The sequence below is a fragment of the Cricetulus griseus genome, assembly GCF_003668045.3.
Source record: "Cricetulus griseus strain 17A/GY chromosome 1 unlocalized genomic scaffold, alternate assembly CriGri-PICRH-1.0 chr1_1, whole genome shotgun sequence".
Classification (NCBI taxonomy): domain Eukaryota; kingdom Metazoa; phylum Chordata; class Mammalia; order Rodentia; family Cricetidae; genus Cricetulus; species Cricetulus griseus.
Genome location: NW_023276807.1, coordinates 9891945 through 9910905, shown reverse-complemented (window position 1 = coordinate 9910905; position 18961 = coordinate 9891945). Strand labels below are relative to the sequence as shown.

The 18961-nt window shown below is 40.4% G+C and overlaps 1 protein-coding gene across 1 annotated transcript in view; it reads right to left on the bottom strand.

Moving 5' to 3' along the window:
* The window catches only part of Aff3 (AF4/FMR2 family member 3), a 400239-nt gene that overhangs the window by 157439 nt on the left and 223839 nt on the right, over positions 1 to 18961 (bottom strand). The window contains exon 9 of the mRNA XM_035452441.1: positions 1626 to 1706. Within this exon, the coding sequence (XP_035308332.1) occupies positions 1626 to 1706 (81 nt within the window). The remainder of the gene's footprint in view (positions 1 to 1625; positions 1707 to 18961) is intronic.

Here is an 18961-nt window from a genome sequence, read left to right as displayed (position 1 = left end):
TTCCCTGTGACAGAAAAATTAAATACTTTTCTAGATAAAAGGAACATAAATAAAGTTACAAAATGATCCCATTATATGCACTAGACAATGAATAAGATAAAAGAAGTTACTACAAATCATTTTTATGAAGTGGCAATGGATGTGAATGGGCAATCCACAAAGGAAAAATAGTCATTGCTAAAGCTAGAAGTAATTGGGGAAATGCAAATTAAAACAATGAGATATCAACTTTTCATCCATCATACGGGCACAATGATAAAACCTTGGATAGTATTAATCATTGGCTAAGAAACATAAAAAGACTTCCTGAATCACAGCCAAGTGTAAATGTGGTTTCCAGTGGCTCCATATCATAATTTCTGTCCTTACTGAGGACAGTCAATGGCAGGCACACAAAGGGACATTCACAAAGAGTGCTTTGTGGTACTGGTGTCTGTAGTAACAGATCATAAACAATCTGTCTACCACTATGAATGGAGTAAATAAATCAAGGCAAACCCACACTACCCATGTTTTGCTACTGTCCACAGTCACTCAGAAGGTCTTCCAAGCACACTTTGTTAAGGGAAATATAATCAGCTCTTAGGAGGCTGCGGTTGTGGCTCATGGGGAGTGCTTGCCTAGCAGGTGTGAGGCTCTGCACTTGACTCTTTGCAAGAAAGAAAAGAAGGATGGAAGGGAGAAAGCGAGGGAGGGAAGGATGGAGGGAAGAAGGGAGGGAGGAAAAAAGAAAGAGGGGAGGGAAGGAGAGAGGGAGAGAGAGAGAGCAGCAAAAGCCTAATTCTTAGGACAGAATTTATCATCGCAATGAATGATTATTTCACTGATTCACTCTAGAATGTGGTATTTCTGTAGAAAACAGACTGGCTGGGGATGTCACTGAGTTCCCTACTTTCTTTCTAGATGTACGATTTGATCTTTGATAGTGAGCACTGAGCTATATGTCAGTTACATGCTAGGAAAGTCAGGGAAAGCTTATAGGACTCAGGTATACTTGAAGTGTATCTTGTGGCTGAGTTCCTTAAGATATAGACATCCCTTTTAGATCTTAGGGAACTGTATGCTGTAAAAGGATAGCAAGAGAAGTTAAATACTACATGCCTCTAATTCTAAGGCATTCCTTTTAAGATTAGCCATTAAAAACTGCTTTCCGGTGTTTGGGTAGGGGTAAGGCACAGGATCTCAATGAATATGTGAGATGATTGCAAGATGCTTTTTTGATCTCACAAACACTTAGATCAGTGGTTCTCAAGACCTACGGGTGGAACAACCCTTTTACAGATATTTATGTTGAGATTAATAGCAGTAGCAACATTACAGTTACAAAGTAGCAACAAAAATAATCTTATGGTTGGGGTTCACCACAACATGAGGAACTGTATTAAAGGGCCATAGCATCAGGAAGGTTGAGAGCCAAATAACAATTTGCAGAATATGGAAACATGAGGTCACAAGCTCGATACCCACCTCAGTGAACACATACACGCTTACAAACCATTGGAGGCCAGAATTCCATGCTTCCAACAGGAATGCTCACAGGGGAAGAGATGCCAAAGGGCCAACATACTATCCATGACAAGCATTCACACAGCATGGGGGTTCTCTCTAGTGCTACAAGTGCTCACCTTATTTGGGAATGGAAACTTGCTTGGTTCCACTTTGCCGGGAGCTTGAATAGCAGAGAGTGGAGGAAGCCAGGTCATCTCCTAAAGGTGGGTTAAAAAAAACAACAGTATTTTCAAATAGAGTACTCAACAGCAAAAGCATGCACAGGGAATTTTTAAAACAGAGATTTGAAACTTATTTTTATGAAGTGTTTCCTAGCGTGATCAGTTAGTTCTTTAGTCGAAGCCTCCCTCTTAATACCTTAAAAATAAAGGGCTGTCCCATTTTCATGTCACGGAAAGAAAGGTTGGAGTTATTACACAAAATTCATAGGATGTTTCTGAAGGTGTGCTTAAGACAGTTGAAATCTTAGTACTCTTTATTGGATGACTTGTCTAAAGTATTAGAGATAAAGAAGGAATTCCCAACCAGTTCCATAAATCATTGCCGTCTTCATAAGAAATGGGGGACAATGAGAGAGACAAGCCATATACATGGAGTAAATAGAGAAAGAAATGGTGTCAAGTTTACAAGCCAGTACTAAGATCACAACTCGAGTTCCGTGTGCTGTAATCTGTCACACGCTCTTTGACACTGTTCCCTGAGCTGTGGGAGAGGGAGGAGGTCATATTGTTCACATTTAGTGTTTTCCTTTAATTCCATCTCCTAGAAGACAGCTGCCATCAATAACTTACTAAGGATTAAATTGACTTCTGATGACCAAGAGAATCAATGTAGTTTGAAAACAGGTTCTGAATCCTATTTTTAATTGGCCTTCACTTTCAAACCTAAGCAATCATGAACCATAGTTGGTGCTTAAAAAAAAAAAGAAAAGTAAGACTTTCCTCTGTTGGAGGGGGGCTGGGTCCTCACCAACCATTGGCAGGCAAGGTGTTGAGAAAAGATCCTTCAGGGTTTAGGTAATCAAAAGAGGACCTGTGGCTTCATTACCCGAGTAACCAACCCTCTTCTCCATAACCTCAGATGGGGCAGAATTTACACAAGAGCCAAGTTAGGGTGAGAATTCTAAACAACCCAGAAAGGATTTAAGGGAACTCCACCATCTCCCCCCATGACACATGTGCCACAGGCTGGAGGGTTTAGCAATAAGCTTTCCACATGCCCATTCTCCAATCCCTTTTTTGTCGACAAGTGACCCCATGTCCTTGTCTCATCCCACCTCTCCTCTGAGGAAGTAGGACTGCTGGGTTTGTGTTCAGGGTGGCATCTGACTTCATCCCCAGGATGAAGGATTAGCTCATCATGTTCATGAGTGGGCTATTTGTTGGGGAAGTGATCAGATCTCACCTAGATTTTTGCTCCCCAAGTAAGAAAGCTATTAAGACACAAATGGGTTTTCTTCCCTTAACATGTTGTTTCTACCACTTGGCTCTTCCATAGTTCACTATCTCTGTTTTTTTCTTCACAAGTTTTCTCATCTTTTTTTTTTTCACTTAACTTACTGGCTAGGATGAAGTGGTGTCAAATCTTTCACAAAGGGAGCTAATTATCAATTACAAATACTTGACCTGTTTTTCCTTTTTCTCCATTATGAACTGTCTGATGTGTCTAAGGCCACCACAATTACTCAGTAGCTTTCTTTGCAATCAGTTTTTTATTCACACAGTTTATACTACGTAATCTTTAGGGGTCAAAAGAGATAAATACAATATAAACTAATTACTCATGATAAACATCAGGCGTGTATGTACACACCAACATGTTCATGTTAACTTCCTTCCAATTACTGTTTGCTCTGTTTATTCATTGGCATGTTATCTATGTGTGCCTAAGTTTTCTGTTTGTCTGTTATAAAACCCCAAAGATGATTTGTGTCCTTACAGCTATTCAGAAGTAAGTGACAAAAACGGTTAATGAACTATAAATGACTGAACTTTCTTAGGACATTTTCTACAAATAACTTCTCACAAGTGACTTTCAGAAATGAATTACAGTTTATCCAAGGCAGAGGTAACAAACAAGCTTTAAGAAAGCGCTAAGCTGTGATCCCTGAGTGTACCCTCATCCCTGACCACCTGCTCATTCCCTACATAACCGTTACTGAAAAGTTCCTGTGGGCAGGCACAGGGCTCAGTCTACTGAGTCATCAAGTTAGTGTGTCAGTCCCAAGAGTATTTACGATCACCATGTCTTCCCTTATCCCAGTGAGGCCTGCAATCTCTCCCTTCTTCATCCCTTCCCCACCTCCATCCCATCTACCCAGCCTCACAAACTACAGCCACAAGAGGCAGACGTCCCTTCCACTTGGTTTGCTGTCCTTGTCTGCATTGTAGTTCTTTTTTGCACCCTCAACTCTTTCCTTCATTAGAGGGCATCTCCATCATTCTCTCTACCCCGTTCCTTTAAAAGAGTCCAGTGGCTCCCTCCCGAGTTGCCTTCTTCCCTGTCTACTTTTACAAGAACCACCCCCAACCTTGCTGGCTTTTAAGAACAATCTTGTAGCAGCCCCCAACATTTCACACCACCTTCTTGACATGATCTGTGTCCATATTCATTATATTGCTCCCTAGCTCTGAATTTAATTCTGAAAAATCAAACTTTTTTTTTTTTTAAGAGTGAGACCTCGTGGCTCTCTCCAGTCTGCCCCAAGCAGATTCAGGGTAGGACACTTTCTCCTACCTAAAACTCACTCAAGTTCCTATTTTCTTTAAATTCAATACCTAAAACTAATCAACTAACAGACAGCTTAGCTGACTTCTCTAAGATCCTTCCAAAGGGTGTGAACCACTCAGGTCCACTGCAACCTTTATATGCAATCTTCATTCCGGTGTCTCTGATCTGTGTGGCAGCTAAGCTAAAGGCACTGTGTGGCAACACACACCAGAGACACTGACTTCCTAAGTCCCAGGACCTCTAGCTAGCTAGGGCAGTCTTTGCCCTGGCTCTAGTCTTTCGTCCTTCTAAAGTTTCTCAGACACTGCTCTGGTGCTCTGTGATTCTCCTTGAGCCTATTTGGTTCTCACTTTCTATCAACCAACTCTTCCCTATTACGTCTTTGAAAACAACCAGCAGCTACTGGGTGTCACTGTACTTTAAGAGAAATCTATGGGTCCTCATGACAATCAAGCCAATCGCCTTCCTCACTGGTAATCCCTACCTGCTCCTCTACCTTGTCCTCACCTCTTCCTGAGATCTAGATCCTGTCACCTTCTCTATAACTTTAATATGTTCTTCTTCCCGGGTTTTCACCCGGGAAGACTGATGAACAGTCTTGACCTCTCCTCCAGCCTTTTATTTCTATACTTCGTATCAATAGCCACTTTTCTTGCTGTTTTTAAAAAGTATCATTCAATCATATTTTGCTGCAACTCACACACACACATGTACACACACATGAAAAACTACAGAATATGGCATATGTAGCTTAATAATGAAATGAATCCTATGAACTCACAACCCACCTTCCTATTTCCAAGACCTTATCATCAGAATCAGCTCTGATAAGGGTCCTTTCCAATGGTCACGTTCATTAGATTCTCTTGAATGGACATTTCTTCATGAAGCTCTGCCCTGGTTATCTCAGTTCCCGTGACCTCATCACCTCCACTCTCTAGCTTCTTTCTTCTCCATTCCTTCTTGTTGGCAAGTCTCCTTGACTAATCCTTCAATGTTTTGTGTTCAGTCTACTTTCTATTCCCTGGCTAATCCTGTTTATTACTGTGGCCTTAGAAATCACTGATGTATATGTTGCCCAAATATACAGCCGGGCAGTCAACTGCCTACTGTAGGTGTCTACTGAGTTCCTTAGTTACTGAGCTCTACAGTCAATTCAGACTCACCATATTTATCACTGATTGCCTCTTCCTCATAAACTTTTCATCTTCTGTATGTTACGTCCTGGGTGAATGCACCGACATCTTTTAACTATTCCAGACAGAATCCTTGTAATCGTTATGGAATCCTTCTCTTTTATCACTCCAACCCTCTCCCCAATAAAGCACCATCTTACACTAATTAAACACTTAAAACAGAAGATGTTTTATAAACCCCAAAGGTAGGATTGACTATTTACCTAGTTTATAGGCAAGGAAGCCAAGCCACTAATTGGCTAAGGGACTGCTGAAGCTTACCCACTGTCACTGTGTCTCAGTGCATTTAAGGTTCAACCCAAGGCCGGGGACGCCTGACCTCTGTGCATGTGGCTGGTCTCACTGAGCCTTTTCCTATCTACAGGGCTGCCTCTCATCTACTATGGTTCCCCCACTTTCAATGAAGCTCCAGATGCCAAGCCAAGGTTTGATCCAACTTTGGGGGTGTTTATCCCTCACCTAGGAGTGATCCCCCTCCAGCAGAGGCTGCATCATTTGTTTGATGGTCCCATCAGCTAATGCCAAGCTGATGTGTTCAGGGAATTTTTGAATGCATGCCAAACTGAAGTATATATTTTCAGGGTCTCAGCTTTTTCTTCCTTTATGTTTTCTAAGCTATCATGAAAATATTCCAGTATTTTATCCTGCTTAATAACTTCCTGTTTTAATTTCTTCTTCTGTTATCAGTCCTTCTTCTACATGGATGGCAAGGGGCTCGTCTTGGGTGTCAAGGTAGCCAAGGAACTTCACTCCTCCAAAACCTTTACTAGCCACCATCATATACATAACAGAAGCACAATGAGAATGACAACTACACACGATGGTTGTATCTAACAGTTTCATGATAGTCCCATGCAAGTTGTTTTATTCATGCCTACCCATCTAATGTAACCATGACTTCACATTGGAGGTGAGGAAGGTAGAGCTCGAAGATTATTTATTCAATTGGTTCATAAATATCACAGCTGAAGTGTGGCCCCGTGTCTCCTCACTTCCACTCCAGAATTTTATTTTCACTCTAGTGCATTTGCCTTCAGAGCTCTCACCCTCATACATGAGAGCTACATAAAGGGACCTGTGCCAGTTTCATTCCACTTACACAGAAAAGTGAATCTCTCTTTGCTTATGAAGTGCCTGTGTTGGATGAGTGCCCATCCCCACACGCCGCAGGACTTCTCACCATCCACGAAGTTATCTGCCTTTGCTGATACGCCCCTTATTCCAGCATCACATGAGAGTTCCTTTCTCAGGCTCTTCCAAAGCATTTACCGCTTCTACCTTACACTCTCAGGATCTGTTCTGTGCTATACTTCTAAAAGTACACACCCCAGTCTATGCCTAGGCTTCCCCCCTCTGAAACTCTCTTCCATGCTGAATAAAAATCAAACTCAGGTGACACCAATGCCTTCCTTCAAGAGCATCCATTCCCTACTCAAAAGAATTATCAAATGGGAATCCTAGTAACCCCTCACAAGGGTGCTTAGATACACTAAACTCAACCCCTTAAAGAAGGGCTCTAAGTTCCTGAGGCAAAGGAGCTACTTAGGTTTGCGTAGGCTGGAACATTTTACACAGTAGGTGCTCCACAGAAACTCAGTGAGTTGAGCTGAATATCCACATGTCAATGCAAACTCACTTGCTAATATTGATTTAAGTATTGCTAAGTATTTCAATTGGATTTATCTATCTAACAAATCTTATCAAACACATAAATGAGTAGTATGGGTGAGAGTCGAATGAAACATGCAATTATATAATAATTTCTAAAAATATGAATTATTATGGCTATTTAAGTAAGTTTACAATGTAATGCATACATAAAATGTTATGTATGTATAATGTGCAATGATTTTACAAGGTACCCTGCATTTTATTGAAATTTCTTACTAGGGTTATATAGGAAAATTGGGGCACACATACATCTCTATTTCTCTTGTCACTTTACTAGCTCAGCAAGTCACAGCTCAATATACCATGATAATTTCAAGTTTTGGAGTTTAGTATCAATGGGATCTCTGCTTGTGATAGCTTAGAAGCAAAGGAAATGGGAATATCATTCCACGAGTCAGGCACAAAGACTAAATGAGATAATGGACAAGATAACATAGCATAGTGCCCCATATCTAAGCATATATCAAGGATGTCACTGATTACTTTCAACACTGTTTCTGAATTCTTGCCTCTAAAATGAGAAATATAATTTATTTCTGAGCTCCAGTTGTTGGGGGCCTAAGACATAAGAACAGATGTCAAAGTATGTTTGTCTTAACAATATCCAAAAAGGTATCATGAATATGTAATCTAGAGTTTAGTTAGTAATTATTTATACGAATTATATGTTACTAGAACTGAAGTTATTTAAAAATTATGAATGATGACTTAGGTTTTCTGAAATGAACATATCTGTGACAAAATAATAGCAGTTGATAAAGTAATAAGACCTTATAGAAAAGCTTTCATGTGAAACTTATTCCTGGCACTGATTTAAAGTGTGAGCAAAGACCCCCCCCAACATCACATGACTTTATCACTGCTATTGGTTACTCTACACAATCCTAATGCCAAGATACCATAGACTTACACCAGGGAATCAAGCTGGTGCTCAAGTAGAAGCTTCCCCATTACTGACTAGCGTTCATGGTGCTAGAAGGTACTATATAAATTACCAGAGGAGAAAAGTCATCATCAATCTCACACAGCTACAAACTCTGCAACCTATAACAGCAACCTGCCAGACAGATATATTCACTGGTGCACCAGTGGCACACATGTTATGAGAACAACCAACTACCTTTAAGGCCTACTTCATGAGATGGAACCCATACTTGACACTGTTATTAAGGCCAAGAACCTGAGACTAGATAGGCTGTGGTGCTTAGGGGAACGGCTACTATTCTGCTAGAGGAACACAGCAATAAAATGACTCCTAATGACCCATTACTATAATGACCCTAGATTAATGCATTGCTGAACCCTAATCAGAGACAGTTCTAGCAGGAAATGGTAGCTAACATGGAGATTCGTAACTGGATGATGTGCATTCTGTGTGAGAGATTTGGATGCACTTAGGCCTAAATGAGGTGTGCTATCAACCCCCTCCCTTCAAAGCTCAGAGATCTGTGTGGAGGTGGAGGTAGAAATACTGTAATAATCAGAGGTGCTGTACAACTCCATGGAAACAGTGTTTTTTTTCAGGCACAACAGGGCTAATGCATATGTGAACTCAGAGACTGTGATAGCATACAAGACAAAACATGCAGAAGGGGAAATGGGCACAAAGTTCCACCCCAACCAAGAATCTACTTGTAATTGAGAGAGACAGAGACACAGAGAGAATCAGTTTTCTTCAATGGAGTGAAACTCATTTTATCAACCATACTCCAGGGCATGTCTCATGCTCAGGAGTAGTTGAGCTACACAAAATGGACTCCATGGAGTGTCCGTGTCCGTGTGTGTGTGTGTCCGTGTGTGTCCGTGTGTGTCCGTGTGTGTGTGTGTGTGTGTGTGTGTGTCCATGTGTGCAGACAGAGAGAGAGAGAGAGAGAGAGAGAGAGAGAGAGAGAGAGAGAGAGAGAGAGAGAATATGAATATGAATATGAAGTTGGGTGTATGGGTGGGAGGAGGCTCTATTTAGAGTTTGGGGGATGGAAAAGAATATGATAAAGGTATGTTGTATGAAAATATATTTTGAGTCAAGAAATAAAATAGACAATAGAGAATGAGCAAATGTAAGGTTTCTCATTCTTGTCCCATTTTTCTTTAGCTTGCCTCACATTATCATATAGAGAAGAACATAGTTTTGTGGCAAGGACAGGGATTGTCACCTCTGCATAAAATGTCTCAACCCCATCCACACTCCTGATATTCAATCAGCCCTTCTTAAATACTTTGCTTTATGTACAGCAAAGTCCCCCTTACCCATAGGTGATATATTTCCAGGGGGAACCCTGTATATACTGTGTCTTGTCTTGTGCATACAAGCCTGCCATCAAACCCTTTTATGACAGAGGTATTGCAAGTGTAAACTCATAGCAGCGTAGGTGTCCACATGAACCTGCACTACTCAAGACCTTCCAAAAGTCATTCATGGACAGAAAAAGGGCTCATGGGATCCTATCTTTCCCTGCCAAAACTGATGGCTATTGGGATGGGAAAGCCATTATCTTCAAATGTCTATCCCCCTGGTGACCCCACCAGGCTCACCCAGTTAGTTTCCCACCCAAGGTCACTTAGACTACCCTAGTTCAAACAGACTGCTACCAAAACAAAGAGACTTGAACATGCAAGAGGGAATGTAGGCTAGAGGGGATAGCAGGGGTAGGAGGAAGAGGTCTGCTGGGCAAGGGGTGACCATCTTCACAGGGTGTGCAATTAAACTACAGCTTTGTTCTCAGAAACATGCTCTACCTAGGACCATGAATTAACTCTGCCACTTGGGACTACAAAGTTCAAATGCTGAAGTTGCTATTTATGTGTGGTCCTGGTGGTTATAGTTCAGAGCAGAATTTCATTTTCAGTTTCCATGCCAGAATAACCACCCAGATTCTCAGTTATTTCACGGGTATCTTTCATGTTATGACACTCCTATCATGTGAGTGCCACCACCAACAGAACAAAATAATTTTCAATGCCCTGCCAATTTCTCCTGTGCAGGCAGCTCACAAGAGCACTGCCCTCTATGGAATGGGACAGCATTTCTGCAAGTCTTAGACTTGGAGGGACTAGTGCCAGTATGGGAATAAGAGAAGAATAGTAAATGCTCATTACCTGGTAGATCTGAAGAGTATGTCCTAATCATCAACCCACATATGGTGCCTGAATAAAAGGCCAGCATTGGCCTTCACATATAGACTCCAGGGCCAGGCATGAAGGCTAGCTAGCTTTGCTCAAGGCAAGGACGTCATAGCCAACAACAGAAATTCAGACATCTTCATCTACTTCACTATGACAGAAGGGCCTGGGGCTTGGCAAACAAGAATCACAGTGTAATGCCAGGGCATTTGAACTCACTGCAAGCTCTAGCTACAGTGAAGTTGGTTGGATATCAAGGGTTAAAAAAATGGGGCAGTCTGGTAGAATCAGTCTAAGAAAGAACATTCAACTCAAATTTCAAAGACTGACAAAAGCAATAAAATCACCATTTTTTTAAAAAATGGAAACACTACTCATAGAAAGCTTTTGAACAAAAAGCAGTGCATGCTGGGGGAAAAAGTGCACCCTCTAAAAATATTTGCTTTAAAAAACTTCTACAGTGTAGGTTGCGAAAATTCCAGAAACCACAACTGCAAATGATTTACACACGGATACAAATAAACAAATGACTGATAATAATTTAAAGACAGTTATCAAAACCATGGTGAATTTTTATTTCTTTAAACTTAAAATGCAGGAACAGAGGCAATGTGAACCAAAAATAACCAAGAAGGGCATCCTTGTGTATTAATGGGAAATCACTCTAAGACCCTACAGATATTAAGACCTGCAGAACCATCTTCATATAAAATGTCATCGTAGTTGGCATCAAACCTGTGCACATTTTTTCATACACTTTAAATCATCTACAGGTGACTTAAGTACCCAATACAATGTAAATACTCTGTGAAAAGCTGTCAGAATATACTGCCAAAGAAACAGAGTTTTTACTGCTCACCATAGACACAATCCTTTCTGTGAATATTTCTGATCAGTGGAGGGCTGAATTCATGAATGGAGAACCCAGTGACATGGAGAGCCCAAGACATTTACGTTTCTTGGTATCAATGTGGGCTCTTTGGATGGGGGGGGGAATCTCAGAGTAGGATACTAATTCAACAAATTAACAGCAATGCCTGGGCTCTGCCCTCCAAGAGGTGACTCACCAAGGGATAAAACTCAGTAAAGATCAATGGAATGGGTTGCAGAAAGAGCATGCCATGCAGATGGACAAATGCAAAATACAGAAGGCCTGCAAACAGAAACGCCGAGGGTCCCTCAGAGTTGCACAGCATGCTTGCTTCTTAACTTGTAAGAGTCCCACTTAGTAAAAAGCTGAGGACAAAAAGCACTCAGCCTGTATTTTATCGGTACTGTCTAAAGTGCTGTTTGATGAAGCAACACAGATCCCACACAGGGAAAAACACTTTTTAACCACGTGGTCTTGAGCTGTCCCTAGCAACTCAGGATTCTCCAAGAAAACAAAGTGAAGACATGACGTTTCAATTTTTGTTTTCATGTAAAGAGACCTAATTTTGGACTTTTTGAGAGATCCCATGTTGTAGGTGCAGTTGTATCGTTGTGGGGTGGGAACACAAAAAGGCCCTTTTTACTCTCTAGTACCCCCATGTTAAAGGAGTCCTTATTATATGTACTCAGAACCTTTTGCAACAATTAAAAAATACATTTTAAACTTTATTTTTAAATGCACCTGGTTTTCTATGTCATTTTACTACTCATTTAAAAAAAACCACTAGAATTCCCATTCCTCAGTCTATGAGCTGTTTTTATAACTCTTGGTGGATTAAAATGTTACAGTAGAAGAATTTAAATTGGGTTCTTAGAGTTTAAAGCAGTCAGCTTTGCCATGCAGTGCACAGCTGCTGGGGTGAATGAGCCCTGTTAAAGCCAGGTAACAATAACTCCAGCCCTGGGCTGCAACCCACACACCTGTTAGTCTTCAATTTGTGCTCCTGATGACATATGGTAATTGGTCTAATTTTAAATTAAAAATTCTTTTTAAATCAAAAGAATATGCATTTGAGGAACATGGGGGGGGGGAGGGTGTTTCCCAAATTCTGAGCCTGGACTTTGCTTTTGTCTGTGTAATTTCTGAGGATCACATTAGATCTAGGTGGGCAAATTGAGGGGAAAGGTCACAGTATTAATTGTACCGCTATTATCTTAGTTTTGACTCATTTGGTACCTTTTGGTAGCAGCATAAACACCCAGAAATTAGCCTCTTGATAGACACACAGATTATAATTAATCTTTGAACTGTGGTTTCTACCATCAAATTGCTCTTTCATACACAGCTAAAGGAAAAGATGGCATTCATTACTCTGAACAGACAGGCAGATCATGGGGGCAAAAGGGGGAAGAGGATTGTAAGTATGTTTTGGGCCATATTTCCATGTAATCTATTCCCAAATTCATTTCCCTAAGCATGCTGGGACGATGCATAAGACAAACCCCTGTATCAATCAATCACAGAGAAGTAAAACAGTGAATCAGAACCAGGGCTGGTGTATGGGGAACCTTGTGTAATACGTGCCCTGTTACAAGCCAGCAAAATTGCATGGATAGTTTGTTTTTTCCCCCCAACTATTACTGTTGCGATCTACAAAATGATATTAACATTGCCAGCGGATTAATAGAAAGAGTGGTAAGTATACAAAGCATCTAGAATGTTTGGCACACAGTAGGTACTCAGTCAATAAGATTTATTGTTCTAATACCAACTTTATAATTACTGTTGGCAGCTTTTGGCTTGGGCCTTGAGAAGGGAGAGGATAAATAAAGAAGGCATTTATGAGTTTGTTTTTTAATCTATTTTACTCAGTTAATTATTTAATATTTAACTGGTAAATTATTCATAGTCAAATAAAAGGCATAATAAAAGTATGCTTATTAAACAATAATTTGCTTCCCCACTCCCTTGCCACTGAAGTCTCATGTGCACAAATGGAAGGGAGAGTGTGCCTTTGTGTCTGGGGTGTATCTTCAAAGAGATATGTAAGAGTAAGCGGGGTCCACCATCTTCTAAGATCTGGTGTATGATGTTAAGGACCCAGAAGCATCACCTTTAGGCCTAAGGACAACACTCAGCATAGCATGGAGTGGCTATGAGGAGGTACACTGGCCTAAGCTCTCCTCAGCTAACTTCAGGGCACGTTGGGCAGGCTGTGAGCACAGAGGTAGAAGGCTTCTGTATTTTAGTAGCAAGGCAGGTAACACAGACAGAGCAAGGTGGGCAAGGCTAGACAAAAACAAACCAGAGTCATCGGGACCAGGAGAAAAGCTCCAGGTATGGTGGACTTCTTACTCTGAATGAAGTGAGGTCAGTCCTGCCCATGGCACATGTCCATGCCCTTTCAGATGTTTCCCAGCCATGTCCCCTTTGACTACTCTGGCTTTTGTCTACAGGAGTCTCCATTACTTGCAGAGGATCCATTTCAAGACGCCAGGAAATGCTTGAAATCTTACACATAACCGTGTTTATTCCTATGTACACATCCACAAATTTAACAGCTCCTTCTCCCCCTCTTAGCTATGCTTGGGGACATTATTAAGTAATCGCTTGAACACATACCCTGTGATAGGAAGATGGTGGATTGTGATAACAAACAGGGCCACTAAGTAATCCACAATCAGGTAGTGTGCGTGGGTGAACACACTGGACAAAAGGAAGATTCACGCCCTGTTGTCATGGATCAGGGAGAGATTTTATTACACGACTCAGCATGGGGCACAGTTCAAATAGTTTATCTAGAGTTGCTAGATGAAACATTTAGTACTTTCGAACCTTGGTGAAACTGCTTAAGAAAAAACTGCAGATGGGGGTTTACTATGTTAACTTTATCCAAATACTAGGTGAAGAAGTGACTGTATCACTGAGTAACACAGGTGGTCCAGTCCAACAGGAATGTCAACCTCTCAGATGAATATTAAAGACAAGAAGACTTTACAGGCAACATCACCACAAATACACTAAACACCAGCAGCTATCTAATCTCTAGGGGCAGTTCTTTAGATGTATAGGATCCATGTTTCTTTTCTTTCTTTCTTTTTTTCAAAGCATGAGGTCAACATCCTTAAAATGGAAAAGAAAAAGACTCGAATGATTCCCTCCAAAAGATGTCTAAAACAAGATGTCAGGGTCAAAAATATAACAGAATAGCAACTATTCTGTATGGTTTTATTGTATGGTTTATCTTTTTGAAGGCTCACTATGCTGTGATCTTTCCAACTTCATCCTTCCGAGTCCTGGGATTTACAGGTATGCCCTGCAACACACTACTTTTATTAGAATGTTGAATTTGCAGACCTAGTGGAAAAGATCTATTGAAAACAAATAAAGGTAAAAGAGGAAGGTGCCTATCAATAAAGACCGAAAAAAAAAAGAAAGAAAATAATTTTAGGGTATTGGTAAGCAATGATGACCTCACAGAGACTGTCCTATAGAAGAAGGCCAAAAGATGCACCAAACTATGGGAGAGCAAATGTAGTGCAGATTTCACAAAGATCCTCACTAATAATATCGTCCCCTATCTTGAGATGAGGCCTGTAACCAGGAGAAACAAGCTGACTTAGCAGAGCCAATCAACTCAGTTTCTATGAGTGTACTTGAGTGTGCATCCAACTGAACCCATACTGCACAATCACTGTGAGCCAGGTACTTCCCTAAGTCTTAGAACATAATCTACACAACAGAAATGCTTCCTGTTCTTAGGATGTGTAAGGTACAAAAGAAGGACACAATATGCATACTCTGCTATATATCATTTTGTAATACAACCCAAGGCAGTATGCATAATGTACAATAACACTATAACCATTAAAACTTGGGTCTTAGAGGGTAGATCAACTTATGCAAATCAATGAATTTAATACCATTTACATACATACATATACAAACAGATCACAGGATCATCTTAATAGATATAGAAAATGCCTTTGGCAGCATTCACCATTCCTTCTTGATACAAGCTCCAAGAGAACTAGGAAAATAGAACATGTCTAAACATAATAAAAGCTATTTGTGACAAACCTATACACAACTGAAATGTTTCCTCTGAAATCAGCAGCCAGTCAATGGTATCATTCTCCACTCTCACTCTATACACTACTTGAATTCTTAGCCAAAGCAATAAAGCAAGAGGAAAAAATAAAAAGAGAAAAAATAAATAAATAAGTGGTATTTTCTTACATATAAACTCTAGACCTAACTAAGCACATACCCACAAAACAGAGGGAGAAAGCAGGTTGGGAAAGAGGTAACAAGGGAAGGATCTGGGGTGATCAATATGAGCAATTTAAAAATATTTTTAAAATGAGGAGCCAGGGAAGACAACAAGACTAGCACCATGCATCAGTACAAAGTACCATCTCTTCAAATGCTGAGATGTTTTTCTCAGGAACATTCAGCATCTCAAGCAGGATGAGAACATTTAGCATCTTGATCAAGGTGGGAGGTCTAGAGATCCCAGGCCTGGATGGAGCCACCTGCACCTTGTGGTGACTCCTGACTTGAGTTTTGTATGTATTTGACTCTATTCCTGATTTGATGTCGTTTTTAATTTCACATAGGATATGTGGTCTGCTTAGCTCATATGGTCTCACTTTTTAAATAAATAGGATCTTCATGGTATTTTTCTGCTTGGATAAAGTATCCTTTCCATATAAAAGTTAAACATGGAAAAAAATCTTAAATGTAGGAGTGTGGAAACCCTCTAGAATATTAACATCTACGAAGTCTATAGTGAACAGCGCTAAACACTGGGTACAGATTCAACTTTTATGTGAATATATATTAACATGTAAGTCACATACACACATATATGCATGTATAGATTCATGTATCAATTTGTATGTGCCCGTATGTGTGAATATGAACATATGTGGGCTGGTGTAGGAGCCTGTGTCTACATATGGGGTCAGAAGAAGGTATTGGGTATCCCCTGCTACCTTCCCCACCTTTTCCTTTGAGACAGGGTCTCTCCCTAAACATGCAGCTTACATTTTCTTAAACTAGAAGCTACAAAGTCCCCATCTCAGTGACCCTGCTGACCCTGCCCCCATAGGGTTGGGTGGGGAACAGTGTGTCTAATGCCTGGTTTGTTATGTGGTTCCTAGGATCCAGACTTTCATCCTCATGGTTGCACAGCAAGCTCTCCTAACTGTGGAGCCCTCCCTACACCCTCATCCACATTTTCTTCCGTTTTCATTAATTAAATTTACTCATTTATTTTACATCCTGACTGCAGTTTCTCATTCTCCTCTCCCCTCATGCCCTTATTTTTAATGAGGTCATGGTTTTGGGTGACATACTATTCTTTATTGAACATCTTTATTTCACAGTACCACATAGAAATATATCTCCTTAAGGGATGCAAAGACCATCTCATTGCCTGGAGGTGATGCTGTTTGTTTACTTACAGGACACAGTTGCACTATGGCCATTTCTTCATAACTACAAATGATGCTTTGCAAAACCCCCGTGCCTGTATCTTCTCACTGTCCTGAATTCTTTAGTAGGATTAATTCCTTGAGTAAATTTCAAATGGCATAAATACTTGAACTTTTAATATATTATGAAAATTTTCCTTTATCTATCAATTTATCTCTTCTTGACATTGTACATCTTCACAAAAAGGTCCCTGTTTCTAATCATCCTAATAACCTCTTTAAAAAAAGACATTTTTAAAAACAATATTGCCAATCTAATAGGAAAAAGGTCATTTGTCTTTCATTATCAATATACTATATTTATTAGATTTGTACTCTTATTCATGAAGTATTTATTTATATGTCCCTTACCTGTTTTGATGTATGAATACATGCTTTTCATATTGGTGTTTAAAGAATACTCCAGGAACACAGGAAATTAATGACCTGTTTTACCAGCTGGCCCATTATATATTTTCCATATTATGCATACATAGGAGGAACTCCTGATGTAAAAATGAGTAAGAAACTTGGAAGAAAAAAAAACTTTTGAGAAAAAAGGGTAAGTAATAAAATTTTACTGCTCAAAGATGGGTTTAATGCCTTTCTGTGTTGCATAGTTATAAAAGTATGTGGCAGGCACACTTCATTGCCTAGTGGCAAACTTAATGTTGAATCAAAGAAACTGACTTCTAAGCATATTTGGTGTAATAAAAGCTTTAAATAGACCACCTAGCAAGGCCCCTCTTGAGCCTTTAGAAATGTTAAAATGAAGGTGATTGTCTCCCAGGGATTCAGCATTGTGTAAGCTACCAAGTGAGATACAGCAGAGGCCAAAGATGGCAGGACTCCTGGTTTTTTGCTTTTTGTTTGTTTGTTTGTTTTGAGACAGGGTTTCTCTGTAGCTTTGGAGCCTGTCTTGAAACTTGTTCTGTAGACCAGGCTGGCCTCGAACTCACAGCGACCTGCCTGTCTCTGGATTCTTGTTCTTATGCCATTCAAAGATAGAAAACAAGACAGACCAAACCTCTAAACATATATGTGCATAACCCCCAGCATGTGGTTGACCTTTTGGAGTGCCAAAGTGTACTGCATCTCTATCATGGTGACAGTTTCATGATACTGTGCATTTACCAAATTGACTATTTTAATTCTTTTTTTGCAAGTTTCTTGTTTATTTTTACATCATGAGTTCCTTCTGTATAAGCATTATATGGAAAAGTATACAATGTCCCAACTGGCAAAATGTGCTGCCATTAATTTCCTAAATGCCCCAAATATTCCTCAAAAACACAACGTGAAAAAGGTTGCATTTTGACACAGGAATACCTCTATAAAGACATGAAAAGGGAATGGTTACCTGGAGTGGAATTATGCACTGCAGAGTAGAGTACAATGGTTAAGAGAACCCTGGGCAGGCATCAGGTGAAGACAGTGTAGCAGGTTTGGGGGAGGTTAGGAATCCACAGTGTGACCCTATGACCCTGTGTGTGGTGATATTGGAGGAGACACTGTGGGGACCAGACAGATAAAACTGAAATAGAAAAGGGGTGCCCAAATCATGGACAGGCTGAGAACCAGCTATTCAGATTTGGCAGTGAGACGTTAAAGACACCTCAGGTCTGCTGTCCTGCGCATAGGATCGCTGAAAGGGAAAAAGGTTCCAGGTGAAACACACCAACAAACACTAGGGTGGCCAAGTTCCAAGGAAGAAAGTTAAGTTTTATCTGTTTCATATGGTATTTATGCCTTAAAACTTCGGCTTTTCAAAGGCCTCAGAGAAAGAATCACACCTCATAAACAAGTAGCAACAACACTGGATTTGGAATGAGGACACCTTGACTTTGGTCTCAGAGCGTCAGGGAACCATGGAACCTACTGGTACATCTCCCAAAGGAAGTGAGGTGTTTCCCACTTTTCAAACAATGATGCCTGCTTAGAGAAGACTTGGGTTGGCTACCTTGGCCACAGAGTCGCCTTGCAGTACATCTGAATGTAGCCTACTTCATCTTCCTTCAGTTTGTAAAGACTGGTAAGAACATCTAACAGGAACTGTGGGACATGAGAGTCTGTATAAGTATCATAAATATGCTTCTGAATGTAGAACAAATTCACTTTGGTAGGACTGTATTCACAGCATTCTGATTTGCTCTCAGATACTCTAGGCTCTCTACTCTTCTGACCCCTCGTGAAACATCACTGGGACAAAAGAAAAAGACAGGAAGACAGGAATAGTGTGGATATATGGGCCTGGTGACAGAGGCATGAATGTACAATTGGAGCCAGGACACCCTGCTCAGTCCCTGGCCAGACTATGTTCTTGGCTTGATATCAGGCTTCTCATCTGTGAATTCCATGAAAAGAGAACACAGCAGTCAAAGTGTTTT